The sequence below is a fragment of the Ambystoma mexicanum genome, chromosome 8 (assembly GCF_040938575.1).
Source record: "Ambystoma mexicanum isolate Mex_15411 chromosome 8, UKY_AmexF1_1, whole genome shotgun sequence".
Taxonomy (NCBI): Eukaryota; Metazoa; Chordata; class Amphibia; order Caudata; family Ambystomatidae; genus Ambystoma; species Ambystoma mexicanum.
In genome coordinates this window covers 1,391,578,277-1,391,600,475 of record NC_090929.1, presented here as the reverse complement: position 1 = coordinate 1,391,600,475, position 22,199 = coordinate 1,391,578,277, and the positions used below count along the sequence as shown (strand labels likewise).

Here is a 22,199-nt window from a genome sequence, read left to right as displayed (position 1 = left end):
CTCTTTTGCTTGCAACTGCTCAATTTCGTTTTCAACCTGACAATCCCTCATGAATCACTGATAGTGTTGACCTGAACCAATCTTAAGTAGCTGTCACCTACCCTGAATCTCCTATAGGGAATTAAAATCATTGTTAGCATATTTTTCACTTCATTGCAAATCACATTTAAAAGTATTTCTGCCTGTTTTAAAGCATACCGGTTGCTGTAAGCTTGCTAGGAGGCAACTGGAATTTGTATTGCATTTGATTGTATTCCTGAAAACTGTGGGCTCCCCTTCCATCTCCTTATATTGCATAGGGGGGGGTGGTGAATTGTCAAAAGAAAAAGTGATCATATTATCTCTTGTTGAAACCATATCAGTTTATTTCTGTGCTGCATTCTTTCCATCGTTGCTTTTCCTTGAAACCATAAAAGTATTCTCTGCTACCTTATCCTTTCTATACTAACTCCTCGCTGATTGAAAAGAGTGTGCAATTGTAACATTACCCATTGTTGATCAACATTATATTCATAAGTGTGCTATCAAATTTTAATTTATTTATAAAAGTGTGATATATATCTTGTTTAATTTTTCAATAAATCTTTTAATTTGCAAAACAAACCTACTTCTTGGCTCAGTGAGGTCAGGGGGATTCAAAGAGAGGGGCGTTATAGAGAGGGGTGTTATACAAGGGTTTATCATCCAGATCTATGAACTTGTCATAAAAATCTATGAATAAGGGCTTCCCTTGGGCATCCCAGACTAGGCATTGACTTAGTTGGAGTGCTGAATTGAAGTACCGCCTGAGCTGAGAGTCCGCTCTCAGCTCAGGTGGTAGGGAGTTCCAATGTTTAGCACTGACTGATGGGAAGCTGGAGCCTGCTCCTCTGGACCTGATTGTCTTGGGAATGTGTACTCTGTTCGTGTACACTGCCCTTACTGGTCTGGTGGAGGTGGCTCTTTCAATCTTCTGGCATAGGTATGGTGGAGCTGTGTCGGATAGGCATTTGTGTACGATGAAAAGAGTTTTGAAAATGATTCTTTCCCAAACGGTAACCAGTGAACTTTTTCCTAACGTCTGAGATATGGTCTCTTTTGGATATGTTCAGGGCTGCTCGGAGGGCATTATTTTGGATGACCTGGAGTTTAAGTTGTGTTGTGAAGTTCCAGCGAGAAGGATGATAAAATAGTCAAGCCTTTCTCCGATGATTGCTCCTGCAATTGTGAGGCTGCTTGCTGAGGAGAGGAAATGTCTGGCTGCATTAATTAGTTTTGTGGTGTATGCAGCCGAGGAGGCTATTGCATTCAGTTGCTTAGTGAAGGACAGGGCAGCATCGACGTGGACTCTGTTTTCACTGACGTGGATTTTGGTATACGTAGGCCATCAATGAGGAAGGAGTTAAAGTCCTTGCCAAGTTTTTTGAGCAGGGAGGGTGAGCCTACCACTAGAATCTCTGTCTTCTCATCATTCAAGCATAAGTGATTGGTTGCCATCCAAGTTTGAGTCGTGGAATACATTTTGTTGATGTCAGGGAGTCTATTGTGTAGGAACCGGATAGAAGGAGGAGGATTTGGGTGTCGTCCACATATTTAGTGTATGAGACACTCAATGAGTCTAGCAGGTCAAACGAGGGCTTAGTCAAGATGTTGTATAGGGAGGGGGAGACACAGGACCCTTGGGGAACCCCACAGGGTATGGGTATGGGGAATTGGGGGGTGCGCTGTCTGTGTCAGAGAAGACTCTCGTGGATCTGTTGGTTAGGAAGGTGTTGATCCAGGACGTGGTTTCCGGTGAGAAGTTGGTGGAGGCAGTGGCAAAGGGTGTCATGGTCGACCAGATCAAGGGCTGCTGATAGTCTAGGAGAAGAATGAGGGCTGGTTACCTTTATCTTTCAGTGAGTCGAGTAGCATTTCTATGTCGAGGAGGGCCAACTCTGCTGTGTCCAGGGCGGAAGCCTGATTGGCGTATTCCTAGGATTTGGTGGTCTTCAAGATGGGCCTGGATTTGTATGGATGCTGCCCTTTCGAGGATATTGAGGAGAAATGAAACTGTGGTAATCGGGCGATAGTTGTTTGGAGAGAGAAGGTTGAGGGAGTGTTTCTTTAGCAATGGAAGTACCCAAGATTCTTTTAGGCAGTTTGGGACTAGGCTAGAGGCAAAGGAAGCATTGATGAATCTAGTTAGGAAAGGTACAATAGTAGCAGCGCACCCTTTGATAGTAGCATCCCCTTTGCATCTGGACAGTTTGAGGGTTTTGAGAATCTTAGCTGACTCCTCATCAGATACGTTTCTGAAATTGAATGGGAGAATGTACTGGTGTGATTTTATGAGGAGGGCCGGTTGGAGGTGGTGGTTGCTGCTTGTTTTTCTTTAGTTGAAGCAATGTTCTTTTGGCACGCATCGCATCCTGGATACTGTTGCACCAGGTTTGATCCTTAACAAGGGGGGAAGGTGGAGCATAGGGGGTCACCAGTTCTTTAAGTATTTTAAAGAGCTCTAGTGAGTTGGATTTGGCATTCAAGATCCTTGAGTTGTAGGCTGAGGCTTTGGCTTCGATGATGGCTTGCTTGTAATCATTAGCTAGGCTTGTGAAGGTGAATTTGGTCGTCGGGGAAGGGATTTCCCTCTGATCTCTTTTTTGAGTGTAAGGCCGACAGATCCGAGGAGAACCAGGAAATGATGTTACTTGCAGGTTTGGCTTTTCTAGGGAGGAGGAGGCCAACTGAATTTTTTGCATTAGGAGGGTGGTGGTGTAGAGGTTGGCCAGGAGGTCTGGGTCTGTAGAGTCGGTGTGATCTGAGGCAAGGGGGGTGAGGAGGGGCGTGATGGAATCTTTGATTGTTTCTGATACTTTGTGCTAGAATGGGTGGTAGGTTGTTGGTGTTGGGGCATATAGAGTGTTTTAGTAGTGGGAGAGCAAAGCATATGACATGGTGATCTGACCACGGGCAGGGGGTGTTGGACATGATGGTCTGGTCCCTCTTGACTGCCATCAAGGAGCAGCAACTGCAGCACTTCTACTCTCCTTTCTCAAAAACCACACCACTCTGCCAGCAGTGTCCTTTGTCGTCTACTGGCCGTCACCTAGTGTGGCAAAGTGTTCACTGCAGTTCTCGCACAGACTTTTCTGGTATGACCTACTGAGGCTTTGCATGAAGTGTTAATGTATTAACAGACCTCTGACCTTCCATTCTGTAGATAGGCACTTTTATTGTTTAACAGGGTTGGAGGAACTCCTTAGGAACCCCAACAAATGGTATACATTGGTGTGGTGTGTCACCCCTTTAGCTATGGCGTGTTGTCCCAAGTCATGAGGGGCCTTCTGCAGGCACTGCAGCGGAGACTCGGGAAGCAGCAACTCTGTGTCTGTGTATTTCTTTATGGTGTTCTTGCTGTGTGCCCACGGCCTGTGTGATCACAGGGCTGATGCCAATGTCTGCTGGGTGTCCTCAGCATTGGTGTTAGGTCGGGTGAACCCGACCTCAGCAGGATGACCCCTGCCCGGCCACCTTCTGAATGTGCGTAGCCTTTCTATCTAGCCGAGTGATCTCTGTATCTGGTGTGTCCTGCTTTGGTGCCCGAGAGCGGGACACCACATTGGCGACGAGGAGTACGGGCCCTGTGCCCCATCGCTGTGCTGTTCGTAGCCTGTGGGCTACCCTGTGCCTGTGGAAGAGGCAGGGAAGCAGCGTCGGCCGCAAGTGTGGAAAGTGGTGTCAGACGCACGTCAAAGAATGCCTGGTGTGGTCGAGAAGCTCCTGGGGCCCACCAGCGGTGACAGAGAGATGAGCTCTGTGGTGAGGCCGGCGGCCACTGACTTTTCCTTGCCCAGTGCGGTATGGGGGTGCGCGTGGTCGTTTGTGCCCATCCCCCACCATGTTTGGAGTGAGTGCTGGCATTTCCCTGCGTAGTCCCAAGGAGGAGCCACATGTTTGCTTGGGCCCATCTCACACCCGGGCCGAGCAGCGGTGAACGGGGGGGGGCGGCTGCTGTGTGCTGGAGCGTTTGGCCAGAAATCCCTGGGAGAAGGGGAAAGAAAAAGATAATAACATGGATGCCTGTGTTGTACATCTGCTATTCCTGGAGCATGAAAAAGGACACCACATTCAGCCACCTAACTGGGCCGCCTGGCGGTGAGTCTCCCTGTGCTCTGGGGTTGTGCAAACCCAGAAGGGGCACATGCAGGCCTGAGCTTGGTCCCGTGGTGCAGTGGAGGACTGCACTTTGCAGGTTCAAACAACCGAGACATCCAGGTCAAGTGATCACATGGGAGGCGCCCAGGGATACTGAAGGCTGTGCAGGCGAGTAGACGCCACAGGGTAGCGGCTCCTAGTGAGTGCTTGTGCGACCTTGTGACAGGACTCTGTGCAACGTCAGGCACCCATCATGGGGATGAGGAGAATGGCGCCCAAGGGGCATACCAACAGAATGGACAGCTTGCACTTCTGTATGCCTTTGATGTGAAAGGAGCACCTGCCAGTCTAGGACCCCAGTAGACGGCTTAGGTGGAGAACCTCGATCTGTATTTTGAGGCATTCGAGATCAAGGAAAGGGTGAAACGGCCAACTCTGCTATACTCAGCAGGCCCAGCAGTGCTGAAACTGTTTAAGACTTTGCGGCCCAGAGGCCAGTCATATGCCGCAGCCATTGCCACACTGAACTAGTACTTTATGCCCATGATCACCCGTGATTGTGAACGGTTCAGGATGAGAAGTGCGAGACAAGAGGAAGGGGAGAGCTTAGATTCATTTCAAGGCAAGCTTCGGAACATCGCGCTGTCCTGTGCTCTGGGCAACTTTGAGGATGACGAAATAAGGGCTCAGATAATTCATGGCTGTAGCTCTGCCAAGCTGCGTAAGCAGGTCTTCAGAGTGCCAGGGCTGAGCTTGGACCGAATGCTAGAACTGCTACGCGCCCAGGAGCTGGCAGAGGTGCGTGACTCAGCCATGGACATCTCTAGGCAGCAGCTCAAGCTAGAAGCCCCCATGCAGCGGGTGAAATTGGGGATTGCGTGTTGTGGGCAAATGGCAAGGAAGTAAGTTGGCAAGAAAAGGGTAGTTGCCACGAAAGGGGATGGTGCCACGCTATGCTCTGAGTGGATGGGGCTTGCCGCATGCACATGAGTGCCCAGCCAAAAGACATACGTGCGGGAAAGATCATTTTGCAAGGGTCTGCCCAGCCCCATCACCTGCCAGTCCAGTGGTGCCAGCAGCAAGGAGTGCTTCAAGGGAGGAAATGAGACAAGCTACGGGTAGGAAACTGCCCAAAACAGCCGCGATCCAGGTGGCAGAGGACCAGAAAAGGCAGTTTGACTACGCGGACGATGACGAAGAGTAGGATGTATTCTTCTTGTCCTGCAGCAATACATGTGGCCAGGGGCGCATCCAGCAAAGGCAGGACGACCAACGCATGACTCCCCAGGGAGGACAGTTTGATCCAGGAATATAGGGCCGCTGGGTCTCAAGCAGATGCTCGCACTGGAAAGCACCAAGGTTTGCTGTGGTTGGATACATGTGTGACAGCACTGGTGTACGAATTGGAATGCACCAAAGTTGTGAGCTTGATTGTAGGGCCATTGTTACTGTGTTGTTTGGTTTTGTTATAATAAAGGACTGTGGCGTGTTGCCCCTTAAAAGGGGCCTGTGCAGGCACTGCAACGGAGACCCAGGATGCAGCAACTCTTTGTCTGTGTACTTCTTTAGGGTGTGCTTGCTGTGTGTCGGAGCCCCGGCCTGTGTGATCACAGGACCGATACTAACGTCTGCTGGCTGGCCCCAGCATTGGTGTCAGGTCGGGTGATCCCGACCTCTGCAGGGTGACCCGTTCCCAGCCACCTGCTGCATGTGCGCAGCCTTTCTGTCTAACCGAGTGATCTCGGTATCTGGTGTGTCACACTCCGGTGCCACTAGAGTGGGACACCACAATGAGTTGCACTTTTTTTACATTACCAAAGCAATTCAATTTTTTTTATTTTTTGCATTGATTCCTTGATTTAGCCTTTTTTGATAGAATCAAGCTAACTCCTTGATATGTATACCCATTGTTCTCTGAGCAAAATAAAATGCAGTGTACTTTACAAGGGCCTCTGAAGCAACGCCATTTTGACATTCTGTGCTTCCACCTTACTTTGCAACCGGTTCACCGGGCACAGTGTACTCCTGTCAAAGTAATTAACTAATGAGCACGTGTCTTAACATACGCGCTCTCTGCACACAAGTTTGTATAACTTCGAAAGATTTCCTGTACCAAATTATGATTTGGCTTGTTAACCGCACAAACCACTTCATAACAAAAAGCTAATGTATTTTTTTGTAAAGCTGCCCCAGAAATGTTCTGTAATTTAGTTGCATACATTCACGGTAAGCTTAACTGAGGTGCTCTAGATGAAATGGCATGCGCTGTTGTGGGCACCAAGGTTGAAATACCAATCTAACAAATGCCATTGAGCGCTTGGGAAATTAACTGTGTTGCACGAGTTTGCGCACCAGCTGACAAGTTGCCTTGAAGTACACCTCCTTTTCTTTTTTTTCTTTTTTTTAATGTAGTGTTGAACTACAACTTTGTTGATAACGTTTTAAATATTTTGAAATTCTGTCTAAAATGGCCGCTCTAAGAGTCGTTCTGCTTTCTGCCTTTAATAATGCCTACCGTGCCCCCTTATGGCGCAAGAGGGAATTTGAAAATCGTATGCTGCATTCTAAAAAGTACATTGTGTTTACCATGACAAAAGCACTTGCTTAACCCGGAATATATAATGCACGTCTGTGTTTGAAGCCTCTGTATCGTCTTTGACTCGCCTTTCCTCTAATTAGGTTAAGTTTGATTCTTGAGAGCTCTCAAAATGCCTGGCTCTCCAGTGCTGAGATTTGTGGTCGTCTTTTCTGCTGGAAAAACAAGTTCATGTAACATAACATCCTGCGGCCGGAGTCCACAGGCGCTAATAAGGAAGTCAAGGACGGGCCTGGTCACGACGGATGAATGTTGCATTGGATTTCGCTTGTTTATTATCCATAGCGCAGGCCATGGGGATGTGTAAGTGGTGACGGTATGAAACCTGACGATGAGATGGCCGTAATTGTGTTCAGGGGCAGTAATCGGGTTTCATAATTTACAAAGTCCGCAGTGACCCGAGAATGATTACCTTGTCTTGTAATGTACTGTGGACAGTTTTAATGACTGCTCGCTAAGCAAAATGGAAAGAGGCGGGCGGGCCTGTCGTTGATCTGCTGAGGCTTGGCGGATCATAAAGAGCTCATGTTTTCCATTCTGCTATGTGTTTGACTGGCTTCTGGCAAGAGCAGGGTCGGACTGGGGCATAACATTGTCTCGGGCACCAATGAAAAAGTGGCCTACGGTTGCAAATGGTAATTCTTTCCTTTTGTTACAGACTGTTTGAGTAGTACCCAAGTGGGAGGTTTTTGCTAAAAATATGATGCAAATTGTGCATTTTAAAGAATATGTATTCAGTCACACTGGTCAAAACTACTAGCCGCATGGTGAAGTAACTTATCAAACTGGCCCACATGGTCCAAAAAGGGACCCACTTTGACCCAAAAAAACAGGCCCACATTTTGGTTTTGGGTATTGGCCTATTGCCCTATAGGCCAGTCCGAGCCTGGACAAGAGTGTTAAGGTGTGATAGACTCCAGGAGAGAGAATGCTAGGGAAACGGGCTTGGTTACAACCAAACCCCATGGTCTAAGACCACTAAGGAAATAGTCATTGATCGGGAACCTCGGACATGCAGGTGGACCATTTGGCCCCCATCTGCAACAAATATGCGATCAAAGACCACCTACCTGGTCACATCCAAGATCCCCTATTGAAAAGACATTGCTGCCATTGCATTCATAATCGCAAATGTTTTCCCATGTTGAACATTTCTAATATGTCAGGGCAGTGCAGTCACAATGATTCACCTCCTTGCCTCTTCCCATCTGATCTCCATTAAGTCGTTCTACATATAACGGAATATTCTGTTCTTCAGACCACACCTCTTATTTATTTCTTACAGTCCTAATTGCATGCTTTCTGACTGTGGGACTGGTACCAAAACTCTGACTGTCCCCCATAGCTCCTCCTGTTACCAAATATTCTCTCCTGTATAGGCCTGTCAAGTGTCACTCATCTAGTGTGACACTACCACATTTTTACTTTTGCATTCCAGCAAGCCAGGGAAAATGTGTCACATAGGCGAGGTGCGGCTAGTGTGCACCGCACACCTTTCTATGTGGTGGGTGTAATCAATGTTTGTGAAAGGTATAGGTCTAAAGGTACAAGGTTTAAAGTGTTAAGGTGCAGGGGAGAGTGAAACGGTCCTGGCACATGGATCGTCAAAATATGCGAAGCAAGAAGGAAAAGTTCCCACAATGGGGGTACTCCCGTTCCCTGCACACTATCCATAGCTTGAGACGGCCAAGTGTTCAAGAAGAAAGTATCAACTGGTTCAATTGTGGTTGATTGGAATGGAGATAGTTATAAGGTAAAGCAATTTAATTACATATCAAGGTAATGGAACATGATAAATCATATCTCAATATATATGTTAAGGAAACATGTTTTAGTCCACGAGGTACTGTGGTTTTCACAAGTTCTTCTTTTAATCAGATGCCCAACGCGTTTCGAGCAAGAATGCTCTTCATCAGGCGTTCATATTTGTGACGTGTAACTAACATAACAAAAATAATAAATGGTGTATGAGTCTCATGATTTGTATCGATCATCTACAATAGTATTTAATAGTACTCAGAGCTTGATGAATCACCTTAGCGAAACAGGGATCCAGAGGGGTCTAGCATCAAAGTCCTATAAATCGCAAAATATCTCGGGTAACTCATTCATGGGACTGAAAAAGAAAGACAAAATGAAGGAGGGCTGTTATCTAGATATAAGTGCTCAGCTTTGTAAGTCAAACTCCTAGTATGCAAATCAATCAATGTTCTTTCTCACCTCACAAGGATGGGCGTAGAGCCAATGAGTGTCTGAATCCACGTGTTGATGGGGGGCAGGGGGGCTAGTGTCTCCTGGGACAATCCATCTGTGGAGTAAGAACATAGGTGGATGTATGAGTAGAAATATCCACTCTCATGTAGAAAAGACAATTCAAGAATGGTAAATGGAGCTAAATAAGGAATGCAGCACTTACATGTTGGATGGTTTGAAAGACCTGCTCAAAGCCGTGCTGGAATTGTTCCTCGCCGTGAGAGTAATCACTCGTGATTAATTTCAAAAGTGATCTGTGGAATGGGGAGTAATGTCATCAATGATTGCTGCGGAGTAGTGAAGGAGAAGTCCCACTGATATAAACTGTAAAAAGCTCACCCAAGGGATACGTCTCAACGAAGCGTACAATGATATCTTCATACAGCTGTGCCGTTTGTGGAAGGAAAGCCTCATTGCTAGGGCTAGCCGTTGATAGCAGTGGGTTGTGCGTGTGATGTAATGACGTCCACGTGTGTGTCTTGCGCTCCCAAACCTGATAGGCAAGTTGTATGTGAGCAGTCAAGTTGCTATGAGAGGTTGTTTAGTTATAGAGAGTCCACTATGCACGGAATGATTATGTAAGCGGAAAGGCGCCCAATGCTAAATAAAACGTCCAAATTTGAACAAGCAGGTCCATATCAAAAAATTAAAAAGTGTAACCAGATATTGCTATCTTGTAATGGAAGTGGTCCTAATGGAGGAGCATAGGGTAACAAGATCATAAAAACATCAGCGCAGTGAACGCGATTGTCAGAGTTCTAGTGACTTAAGTGAGAATTTGTGATAGTTAGGAAAATTGATCAAGCTTGGAGTCTCACACAATATCAGACAGGTTCTGATAATTTACATATAGTTGAAGGTGCAACAATTGTCACATCCAAAAGGTCACTCTGGATTCTGTAATAAACACAATTGGAGAAAGAGAACAACCTAAAGTAATGAATGATGACTGACTTTACCTTATAACTATCTCTATTCACATCAACCTCGATATGGCATTCTTGCTCAAAGCAAGTTGGGCATCAAATCAAAAGAAGAACTTGTGAAAACCACCATTGAGGACTAAAAGCTTTATTAAGATATGATATGGGGTCCCTGTCGGGATCCAGCCCAGATCGCCGTCGGAAGAGACAGAGTGGAGGTGGAGCAGCCCATCATCTGCCTGCCCCCACCAGGAGGCGCTGCAGGTGGAGTGTGCAGGCACACAATGGTGTGCACGTCAGCGGCCTGGGGTGCCTCTGTTGTGCTCATGAAGTGTGCTGTGAGGCATGGAAGCCTCCCCCTGTGAGAGCGGCTTGGAGTAGCGGTGACGCGCAACCCTGATTCTGGCTGCAGGGTTCATGACGAGCACAAGCGCATTGTGAGACAAGTGGAGTGCACAAAAATAATGTGCTGCTACCTGTGATTAGTATGACGCTCGTCATCCCTGCAATACACCACTAGGAGTTCATAAGGGAAGGACACTGAAAACTGTAGAACCATCCTATTGACACATGGGCCACATCGCAGGGAATCTGCATCTTACCAAACCCAGACCATCAGTGGCCTAGCCACCTAGCAGGGTGTCGGCCCACGCCAGCACGTGTACGCTGGTGTGGTGCTTCTTGAGCCTCCTAGTGGGCTGCACACCATGCTAGCTCATGGACGAGTAAAGGACAGCCACCAGGTGAATGGAGTGATCTGTGAGGCGCCATCATAGTGGATCAGATGGAAGACCCAGGGCTGGAAACCGTGCCCATTCAGCCTCCTACGGCAACAGGATAAGGGGCCCCGGTGGACTGAATGGGTTGAGGATTTTGACAACTTCAACAGGGCCGCGGGGGATGAGAACACGCTGGTCCTGAAAGAAATTTTCATGAACTTTGCTGGTAAAGAAATAAAAGGGATCATGGTGCACTCCTGGTGGCATTGAACAAGAAGCTGGTGATACAACCCAACAGGGATTACGAGAAATACATATTCAATCAAGGTTAACAAAAGTAAACAGGAGAGATCTAACGCAATCCAAGGTACGCACTTTCCAGTGGGGATCCAGCACACCGGTGCCGTCACTTGGACAGTTTCAGAGGACGCTCTCTCACTATGGGAAGACGACCAACACCACCATTCACGTGTTGTGGAGCCCAGTGAGCGGGAATTGTCTGCTCAGTAACGGACAGCAAAGGCGCCTGGTCTGATAGACATTCACATCCAGGACAAGGATATAGTCCGGTGCAGTGCAGAACTGGTGGGGGATCAGAACATTGCCAACATGTCCGGGACGCCAATGGGGAAAGAAGTAATCATACAATCGTTTCCGGAGCTGTTTCAATGACTTGGAAAACACTGTGCTTTGGTTACACGTCAACGGAAACATCAGGCCAGTCCCACAGCAACCCAGGAGGGGTAGGGTTTCACCTACACAAGGCTGTGTCCCGGAAACTGCAACAGCTGATGGACAATGACATATTCGAGAGGGCAACTGGCCCCACACCGTGGATTTCACCCCTGGTCTTAGTGCCAAAGGAATGGAACAAAATAAGACTGTACATTGACATGCGAGTGGCCAACACCGCGATAGAGAGGGAGAGACATCCCAGGCCTAAAATTGATTGTTCAGCCACAAAATGTTCTAAATTGGACCTCAACCAGGGGTATGACACGCTGGAAATGCATTCAGAGTCAAGGATGATCACGACATTCGCCACCCACAAAGGGTTATTTCTTAAATGCCTGCATTTTGGAATGTCATCGGCCGCAGACATTTTTCAGGAGGCCATCAGGCAACTGCTGATTCCAGTGAAGTCGGCAATTAACTACTCTGACATTGTGGTTTTTGGGACATCCCAAGAGGAACATGATCAGGCCCTCATGGCTGTGTGTGGCATCCTGAGTAAGGCTGGGCTCATATTATGTTACGAGAAATGCAACATCATCAAGGACAAGCTACATATTTTCGGCCACATTTTTCCAGCCAGGGAATGCAACCAGACCCGGAGAAGGTATCCACCATCGGGGAGCTGCCGGCACAAGTAGCTCATGTCTGGTCTTTCATAGGGAAGGCAGGGTACTGCGCTTGGTACCCTCCAAGAATTGGAATCACCGCCAAACCATTACGGAGACTGCTGCGGAAAGGACCATTCCACTGTTCCCAGGAGAGCTGGAGAGCGTTTGACACCGTTCAGATGGAGCTGGCAAGTGCAACTCATCTAGCCTACTTTAACCCGGCGTTGCACACAGAGATTGTGGTTGATGCAAGCCCTGTGTGGTTGGGGGCCATCCTTGCCTAGCGTGAACAGCCTGAGGCGCCGGCGAGCTTCATCGTGGGCTATGGCAGCCGTGCACTATCCCATACCGAATGGCCCTACTTGCAGGTGGAGAACGAGCTTGGCTACAGTCTGGGCATGCATGTACTTCCATCACTTTGTAATAGGGACGAGGTTCACGCTTGTCCCTGACCAGCAAGCCCCCTGTCGCTGTTTGGCAACCCGAGGATGAAGATGCCACCTAGGATAGAGAGGTGGGGCATCCGCCTACAGGAATACAACTATGACATCATCCATAGACCGGGAGGGGACAACAACCCAGCCGATTACATGCCGCAGCACCCAAACCCGAAGATGCAGGCACAGAGAGATGGGGACGCAGTGTATCTCTGCTACGTTACTGAACAGACCATGCTGCCGGCACTGACCATGGAATAACTGACACAGGCGTCCATGGCTGACCCGTCCATCAGCATGGCCAGAGAACGTACAACAACCAACAAATGGAGGGGACTATAAGCAGCCACTTCCACGACAAATAGGTGCCAACAAGCAGGAAATGTAACGAATGGCAAAAGTTGGCACGGAGCTAGCTGTGTCCGAAAAGGGGATATTGCTGAGAGGGTGTCACCTGGTTATACCATCCTCCCCACGGAGGTGCCTGGTGCTGCTGATACATGAAGGACACCAGGGGGTCGAGTCAACCAAGAAAATGCTCAGCTGTCCCTTATGATTTCCTTTCATGGATGCCATGGTGGAGGCGGCCAGGCAGTGTTTCCCATGTCAATCTGTGGCCAAGAGCAACCTGCCACTCCTGCTACAAATGACAGTGATTCCTGGGAGGGTGTGGCACAGTCGCAATGGACTTTTACAGACCGTTGAAATCTGGAGACTACATGTTGGTGTTCATGGATGAGTTTTCAAGATTTCCATTGGTGAAGAGGACCGCCTCCACAGCATTCACTCAGGCGGTAGCGGTAATAGACAAGGTCTTCATTGAATGGGGCATTCCCATACCATAAAAACGGACAATGAGCCACCGTTAAACGGCCAGGAGTTTCACAAACTAGCGAAACACCTAGGCTTTGTGCACCAGAAGAGAACTCTGCTGTGGCTCCAGGCGGAACGATTCATATCATCTATAAAGAGGGCAATACAGAAGGTTGTAATTGAAGGGATACCAGTACAGCAGGCACTGTCGAATGTTGCGGCATTACAGGAACACACCACACACCGTGATTGGTGTCATCTGGCGACCTGATGAGGGCCCACCTTGCGAGGACGTGACTGCCTCAAGCAGAAGTGACTTTGGCCCAGTCAGGAGAAGCAGAATTCATGGAAGTGGATGTGTGTGAGAGGGATGCCACAGAGAAGGAAGTGGCCAAGGAGCGAACAGACTGGGAGAGGAAGGCGAAAATGAGGGTGTTCGGTGAAGGAGATGAAGAGCTGGTGTAGCAAAGGATGCAGATGCCTGTGTCCTTTTTCCTGCAGTGCACATATTGCCCTTTCAAAAGACCACTGTCATCTTAACATTACTGGTACTGCCATGTTCATTCGTATTGTTTTCATGTTTGTTTTACCAGGAAATGCAGAATGCGCAATACATATTCTTAGGTAGAAGAGAAGGCTTGCACAGTAATGGTGGCATTTCATGCACTAGGCCCAAATCCATGAGGTAACGGAAATCTCCAGTCATGCCCGGGCTCCCATGAGGATAGTTTGCACCCCCACCCGCCACAATAATCGTTCATTGTTCTTGAAAGTGTTGCGAAGATGTGTCTTTCACCCAAAAGGAATATGCCCCACAAGGCCACGATTAGAGTACGGCGCCTGGTGGGCATGTTATCTCACTTTGGTCAAAGCACGACCCGCCCCATTCCTGAGTGACCACGAGTTATAGCCCATATAACTGACTAACCGCTAAAATCCCAGAATTCCATGACACCAGGTGCCCTTTGACTATCAACCCCGAAGTAACAAGTTCTGAAATGTTCAGAGGATGGACAGGATGTATCATGTGATTTGTATTGCAAGGTGCTGGGAGGGATAAATTGTAGAGGGTGGCGACCTGGGAGTCTGTTTTGAAGCCTGCCAAGTGCACGGTGTGAGTGATAAATAAGCTGTATAGTAGGAGTGTAGTTAATTTGTTTTCCTACCGTCGGCGTGCGAAGATGAGCCCAGCAGTGCCCATGTGATGGAAGACGGATGGACGGACTGGGCTGGGGCCAATAAATTGCCACCCCATATGGATAAAGGCAGCACCTGTATAGGGTCCATCCAATCAGCCGCGTGGGTGTGTACTGCATGTATTGGGTCATTATGATGATGTTTTTGCCTTAAAATGTTTCTGCTTGTACCTTTTTTGGCAGAACTTTCTTGGCAGCAGAGTTCTTTGCTGGTGCTCTGATCTGCACATTAGATTAAAACTCATTATCCTTACAAGATCGACTAGGGCCTTTCTTCCCTAGCTGGTTGTATTTTCTCTGGAGTGAGCGTTCAGGGCTTGCTTTCACTACCTTATCCTATCCCCTTACCCCACCCCCATCTGTGTTTTAAAATGTACCCACTTACCTAACCAAATTCGAAGAAAAGACGTTTCTAAGATTTTTCATTAGGTGAAATTGGATTAGATGAAATTTAGGTATCCCTTCCTCGCACCACATAAGGAAAACCTGCGAGCGCTAATAGTGCTAATTAGTCTAAAGAGGACCCTGGCTGGCCTTGAGCAGTCCCGAGGCCCGACATAACTTGGGCTGTTACCGTCCCAGCTCTCCCCAGCCCAGTCTCAATGCTATATTATGTGTAATGTAGTTAGCGAGAGTTTTTTTGCACTTCAATCTCCATTGCTTTCTATTTGCCTTTAGTGTTGCATTTGAGAGAGACTGACTTCCCTTTCCCCTTCACATGGGTAGCCCTCCTAAGAAATGGGGGCCAGGCTTGTCTTGCACCCATGCATTGCACGCTTAAGTCTGCAGTTCTCCTCCAAGCAGTCTTTGAGTAGGCTCTCCTTTGAAGTGCCTAGTCTGCTATGCTCCGCTGATGACTACACAGAAATATAAAACATCACTTCCTAATAAAATGGTTTTTGGACTATCAGCAGAAATTAAGTAGGCTTAATATGCTTGGAAGATCCCATTACCATGTCGATAATACTCAGTTGATGCAGGTGCTGCTTACAAAATCAATGCTTTACCACTTTGGCTAAGTAACCTTCCTCTTCAAACTAAGCTACCCTCTGTGCTGTCTCCACTGAATGTCATGAACTTGCGAGGCTGCTGCTGCTCTTCGGATATTCAGAAATATGGGGTCTGTGTTTATTTATTCACAATTGTAGAATGTCAAAGAAAAGGGGGTACAGTTATTTAGGATGACGGAAACGCACTGAATGATGCTTGAATTATGCATGCAATGCTACTCAATATGTCCCCCTGTACAGTAGGTGTCTCTGGATTCAAAGCAATGACCTGTAGCTCACTCCTCTGGACTTTTCCCTATGTACATGAAAGCTCCCAAATGTGTATATCAAAAGTAACCTAGTTTTGTATCTTGAAAGAGAAATGTGAGTAAGTTATTATTGTACCATAGATCGCTGTTATTGTCCCCATGTCTTTATTGCTGTATTGCATAGTTGGGCCTTCACAAGATGCTTGATTGTTTAGCCTTTTCTTTGGAAGCTCTGTATAGATTCTCTGATGCTCTTGCTAGTCTGACTGCCACCCCCTCTTCCTCTGACAGGTACTTGGCACGGGTAGGAGACTTGGAAGCCACCGATACAAAGAACCCCAAGCTGAGCTATGGCATTGTCGTGGACTGTGGCAGCAGTGGCTCCAGGGTCTTTGTTTATTTCTGGCCTCAGCATAATGGCAACCCTCACGACCTTCTGGACATCAAACAGATGAGGGACCGAAGCAGCAAACCTGTTGTTAAGAAGATCAAACCAGGTACCGAGGCCTACTGCAGCAGGCAGATCGCAAGCAGTTTTTGTGCTTGGGCCTGACTCTGCTGGTGAGGGGGTAATATGAAGCACTAGATTTGGGGCACATGACGACTCATTAGTGTGAAGTGAATGAGACAATGTAACAAAGGGTGTCCTAATAGTCTAAATTTCATGCGCAGGGGTGTGCATTCATTTTCTAACCAACAGTGATCATCAACGTCTCATGGTTCCTAACATTCCCATCAACAACAAATTGCAATAACATGGTTTTTTGACATGTTTTATCCAGTGGTCTATGTGTCCCCAACTTCTTTTAGTTTTATTTACTTTTGATTTTCCAAGCTAGTGGATCATTATTTTTCCTCAAATATTTAATTATTCAATGACAAAAATGGACCCAATCGGAAGAGCACCGACTATCTCATGCTCCTCTAAGCAACCATCTGCTTAAGAGTGCATATACAGTGACATACAGTATATTCTTAGCCAAACAGTATGTATAGGATGGGTGACGAAAACAAATGTATCCGATACAAGTTACATCCCAAAATTACATAGACATACATACATAAATAAATATATATAGCATATACAGTTTGTAACCATTTTCACGTGTATGAGCCTTTGTTATGCAGTGCTCCCTTTACAATTTAGATGTAGCTGTGACCCAGAAGTTCCTGTGGGTCTATACTCCGATTGTATTTCTTAAACGTTTTCATCTGGGAGTTTTTAAATGGGTCAGAGTGTCCAATTTGTGGTTCAGTAATTGATAAAAAGGTCACCTGACCCATCATTGGTCAACGTCACTAATTATTAATAAAAAAGTGTGAACAGGATCCTTCTGTGAACGTTTCGGCAGGTCTTGAAGTACCTGGACTCTGGGACCCCTAGTGTGGGGACACCAAACAGCCCAATTACTTGGAGGCATGGTTGCTGGTTGTAAAATAGACAGATGTACATGATTACAAACTACTAAAAAAAGAGGGCTTATAATGAGCCTGAGAGTGACTGATTTTGTATTTAAAATACCCCCTCCACTGGTGGTCGACTAGGGATGGGTAAAATGTGTCATATAGCACCCATTGGAGTCCAAATTCTTCAACCTGGAAGTCTACAATAAAGGTTGAGAAACAGTGTGCTAACTTGTTTGTTACATCTAATACAGGTGAATGAACTGTCCATCATGGGTGGTTCACAAACCTGAAGTAGCATAATTGTCTTGGGGACTATTTGGTGGAACTGCCTTCTATGTGAATTCAATAATCCATGAAACCAGAGGACACAGTGTCTTAGTATATCTGCTTGTCGCCACATAAGGAATATTAGGGGCAGAGCAGTGAAGAGCTAGATGAAATTATTTGATTACCTGGATGTCATCCCGTTTGGGTATTCCCCAGCATGATGTGCTTGAGAAAGGTGCTGCGGAGGAGGCCTTAGTTAAGTGTCTGCTGCTGACTCAAAAATTCAATCATCCAACCGATATATTGTATTGTATTGTTTATTTATTTGTAGAGCGCACCGGGCCGTTAAGCAACTGGGCGCTTGCAAATTCTTAGTTACAAGTACGTAGTTATTATACAATGCTTATGTTACAGGAAGACATGTACATCATACATTATATTACATTGTCGCATAGTTTTCCGTGAAAGGAAAAAAGGAGTTACTGTTACAGAGTATTTACATTCAATATACATAGTGTTCAGGTACATACAGGTTGAGGCTATAGAAAATAAAAGACCAACACACTTGTATGTGTGCCTTGTGCTAAATGTGCAATGTTGCGCAGAGACCTAGTGCAGGGGAAGGGGGCTTACCTTTGTGTCTGCTGCTTTCACAGGAGCTGCAGAGAAGTTTGCGGGAAGCTACCGCAACCCGTTGCTCTGGTTGATAAGTAACCTTACTGATCAAGTAAAACATGGACATGGCCCGTTACTATGGTAACTCCCAGGCCTAATGGTTAGCACCTGCGTGGTGTACGTGGCCGTATGAGCTCGGAGGGTGGGCGTCCTGGGCTGGAGTCCAAAATGCAGCTGAGCCGGTTGGCACCCCATGGTGGGGCCTTTTTTGAGTGTACGGCCTGGCAAGACCGAAGAATCGTTGGCGGTTATACATGGGTCTACCACCTCAACCTGTCGATGTGGACAACGTTCCTACATGTACTATATAATGATTTCTGGGGTGTGTAGTCAACGCATAAGTTCCCATGTTTTAGTACATAATAGGCTCATTGCACGGGCGATGTATCCATGTTGTAATAGATCATCACCACTGGATACCTAGAATGAGGGATCGGGTGGGGCGCCCGCATGTTGGAGGCTGCAGGGCCAGCGGGTCCTAGCAAAGCAGATCCATACTCTGCGGGCTGTCATGTGCCAGTGCGTAAGTGGCACTACGCCTTGGGATGAAATCCAGCCTCAGGTGGAGCACTGTTGTAAGGATGTAGGAGGTGTAGGGTGATCCCTTCATGTATTTATGATGTCATCCGGCAGGGTATCGGCTGTTCGATGGGTGCCACTCCTGTGTGAGTGCATCTCAATAAGTACGCAGAAGAGGGGCTGGCATCATCCCACGTGCAGGGGCCACCAGATGCTTCGATCTCAGTGGAGCCAGCTGAAGGAGGTTGCTAGTGAGCCCTGTTTAATAGTATTGCGGCATGTAGCACTTAGTTACCTGAGTCGCTGGGTGGTCCTAAAAGTGGGGGGATGACACCTTCGGTATCTGGTGGTATTTAGTTCCTCCATCTATTCTGTTTGTTCATTATTGGTACAACATTCCATGCAGGTATGCATCTAGTGGGTCCCCTGTTATGAAACAGGGGCTCAATGTGTTAACATAGGTTTGTATGGAACCTAGGCCATAGATGTAGCAGGGGTGACGGTGTATGTTTATGCAAAGGTAGGCATTTGTTCATTAAGGCCTGTGGTTTGACTCTGAAGCTTTTGTATCCACCAGGCTTCCTTATATAGTAATGCATTAGTTGCATTTGTGTTGGTACTCACCAGGTCTACCACCTACCATAGAATATCATCAGGGCCATGTTGGAATTCTATAAAATATGAGACGAGTGGTGCCGTACCTACCCTACATCTGATTTTGGAGCAGTGCTCCCCAATTCTTTTATTCACAGGCTGAGCTGTTTGGCCCACGTTACGTAATCCGCAGGGACACCGAATCATGTAGACTACAAGTGTTTCAAGGATCAGTCTCTATGTGCTATCTTGAAAGTTTTCATTTTGATGGTAAATCTACACTCTGTGCAGTTGCCGCAGGGATGATTGCCTACTATTTCTCTTAGAAGCCACAGAGAGCTCCTAGTTTCCTGCTTTTTTATCCGCGAATGGGTCAAGCATTCTTTCAAGTTCGTTTGACCTTTTTAGTGCCATACGTGGCAGTGGATCTCCTAGCATGCTTGTTTGTACAATGGTCAAACATATTTTTTAATTGTTGATCTTATTTTGACTGTTTCTGGGTCAAGTGTTGTCACGCAGGTTGGCATAGTATCAGACATGCTCCTGTTTCTGGGTGCCAGAAGGGTTTCCCTGGGTGTACATTTGGCCCTCTTTCAAGTTTTTCAAATGTGTTTTTAGGGTAGCCTCTTGATCTCTGTCTTCTGAAGCCAGTCATTGTATTCCTTCCAACTCCCTGTCCTTAATTAGGAACATTGGTGATCCACAATCACAATCCACCTTTTTAATCAAATTACATGTGAACCGTTTTTAATGGCTAGGTATGTTAATGCAAAGTGAAGCATGACTCTTACAGAAGCACAGCCGGATCCTTTAAGAGTAGTAAAGCATCAGGCTCCCTTCAGAATTCCCCACCACTCTCTAGATGTTCACTGTGAGGAAACGGCATGGATGGTGGGTCGGACATATCCAGGTGTGATATGCCATATAGCACAGTATACCCTTCCTCCATTGTCCTATTGCCTTTCTAACGTTGCAGATGCCTAGAGTTGGCCATGCCACTGTTGCCCCATTTCTAACCTCTTTTACCCTGCAAAGCATGATGGTGCAGCAAGTTCAGGCATACCCAGGGCAATACCACCTGCTTGACTGATTTCAGACTGGTTTTCAACCATGTTGTTGCATGGAGTCTGCCCTGTTAGCCTATGTTGGACGACTTCTCTGCCTCGGTAGGTGAAGCTGGAGACACTGCATTGGCCTTTTTGAAAATTCTGCCATTTTTGATCATATTCATGCAATCATTAAATCTGGATGATCAGCTGAAGTGCCAGTGGCCATTCAAGCCACACAGTTCTGAAATTGTTCACATCCTCTGAACGGACAGGATCTCTGATTGCAAGAATTCCAAACTTCAATTGACCTCTTACTACCATGTCCCCCAAAACCCCCCCACGGTCACCACTTTTGTGTCCCCATTCAGTTGGGGCCTCTGCTTACCCCAGATTCCACTGCACGCCAGCACACCAAAATGAGGGACACAGAGACCGGGAGAAAGTGATGGTGCTTTTATTTTCTTTCTCTCTCTCTCTCTCTGCATCGAACACAGCAAAACATCACTGCGAATGTGCGAGCATGCGCAAGTCCATTGGTTACAGACGACATGAAAAGGATCCTCATCACGCCACGTTAACCATATCCATGCTGGACACGATATCCCCCTCAGGCAAAACGGAATCCCGTTACTCAGTCTCAGATTTCCTCAATCAGTCTCACACGCCTTGTGATGCATTGTTTGGTCTTGTAGGCATCGCCACAGACTGCCCAGGCTCTGTCAAAACAGCATCCTCATTTTACTGACCTTTCTTGACCGCCTTCCTCAACACTCTCTTGTCATCAAGCTTCTTCTCTCCCTCTCGGTAGAGCCTAAATTGTGACACATTCAGTTTGATCACCCTTCCCGGGGATCCGGCTGTCGCCATAGGTCCCTTGATCTGCATGATGACTAAATGAGCAGGATCAAATCTCGACTCTTGACTTCTGTTCTTGCTTCCGACACACAAGAACCTTGTCCCCTGGTTGCAGTGTTGATGACTTTGCTTCCCACTTCTTGTCAGTATATCGTTTCATCTCGCATTTCCTGGCCGCATCCTCGGCCTGCAGCGTTGTGAGGTCATTTTCCCAAAGCTCTTCCCTCTGAGGCACTTGTTTTCACTGTTCTTTGAAGCGCAAGCTCTGATGGGTAATCTCCCTGTCGTTCCATGCGGTGAATTTCTGTAATCTCTGAGCATGTTGCATACAGCTTGATTTAGCGACATCTGACTCAGCTCATTTTATTGCAATACTTTCTTTAGGGTTAACATACATTTCTCAATCATTCCATTGGCTTGCAGCCAAAACAGTTTGATCTTCCGGTGACATATGCCCATGTGACTCGTGAATCGTGCAAACTCTAGACTGCTAAATGGCGGCCCATTGTCAGATTTCTCAGGAATGCCCCAAGCCGAGAAGATAATGTCTAATTCAGGGATGACGGTGCTAGCTGCTGTGGTTGAGATCTGTAGAAGAGGGAACCGAGAGAATTCATCCATTACCACCATGCAGTACTTTCCACCACCAAACGGTCCAAAGAAGTCAACCGCAACATGTATCCACGGAGCCTCTGGCAGTTCTGACATTCTGAGGGGTTCTGGGTTGTCTGGTTTCGATGTGCACGGACATAGATGACCTCTTTTTACAGTGCTTTCCACCATTAAGTCAATCCTGGGAACCACATGGTGTCTCGTATTTTTCGCTTGGTGGCCACCAGGCCTCGATGCCCTTTGTGTGCAAGGTCCACTACTTGCTGTCGTAGGTATAATGATCCCCCTCCCACGCATCACAAGGCCTTATACGATAACTGACAGCGCATGTGTCACCTATCTGAAAGCTTGTATTTCTTGCTTTAAAAGGCGCTTGGTTTCCGTGTGTGTATTCTAAATCACTGTCTCTTCACCGTCGAGGTGTTGTGAGTTCCTTCACCTTCTGCAGTATCCGGTCACTCGTGGTATGATCTCTCACCATGCTCGTCGTAAGTGGCTTCGGAGGTCCATGCTGAGCGAGGAAATGCATGTATTCCTCCGCCATGGACATGTCACGGTCTTGTTTGA

General features: G+C 47.0%; 1 protein-coding gene across 2 annotated transcripts in view; it reads left to right on the top strand.

Moving 5' to 3' along the window:
* The window catches only part of ENTPD7 (ectonucleoside triphosphate diphosphohydrolase 7), a 482,207-nt gene that overhangs the window by 165,968 nt on the left and 294,040 nt on the right, over window positions 1-22,199 (top strand). For both annotated transcript variants that reach the window (XM_069611530.1, XM_069611531.1), the window contains exon 4: window positions 15,946-16,151. In XM_069611530.1, coding sequence (XP_069467631.1) covers window positions 15,946-16,151 — 206 coding nt within the window. The remainder of the gene's footprint in view (window positions 1-15,945; window positions 16,152-22,199) is intronic.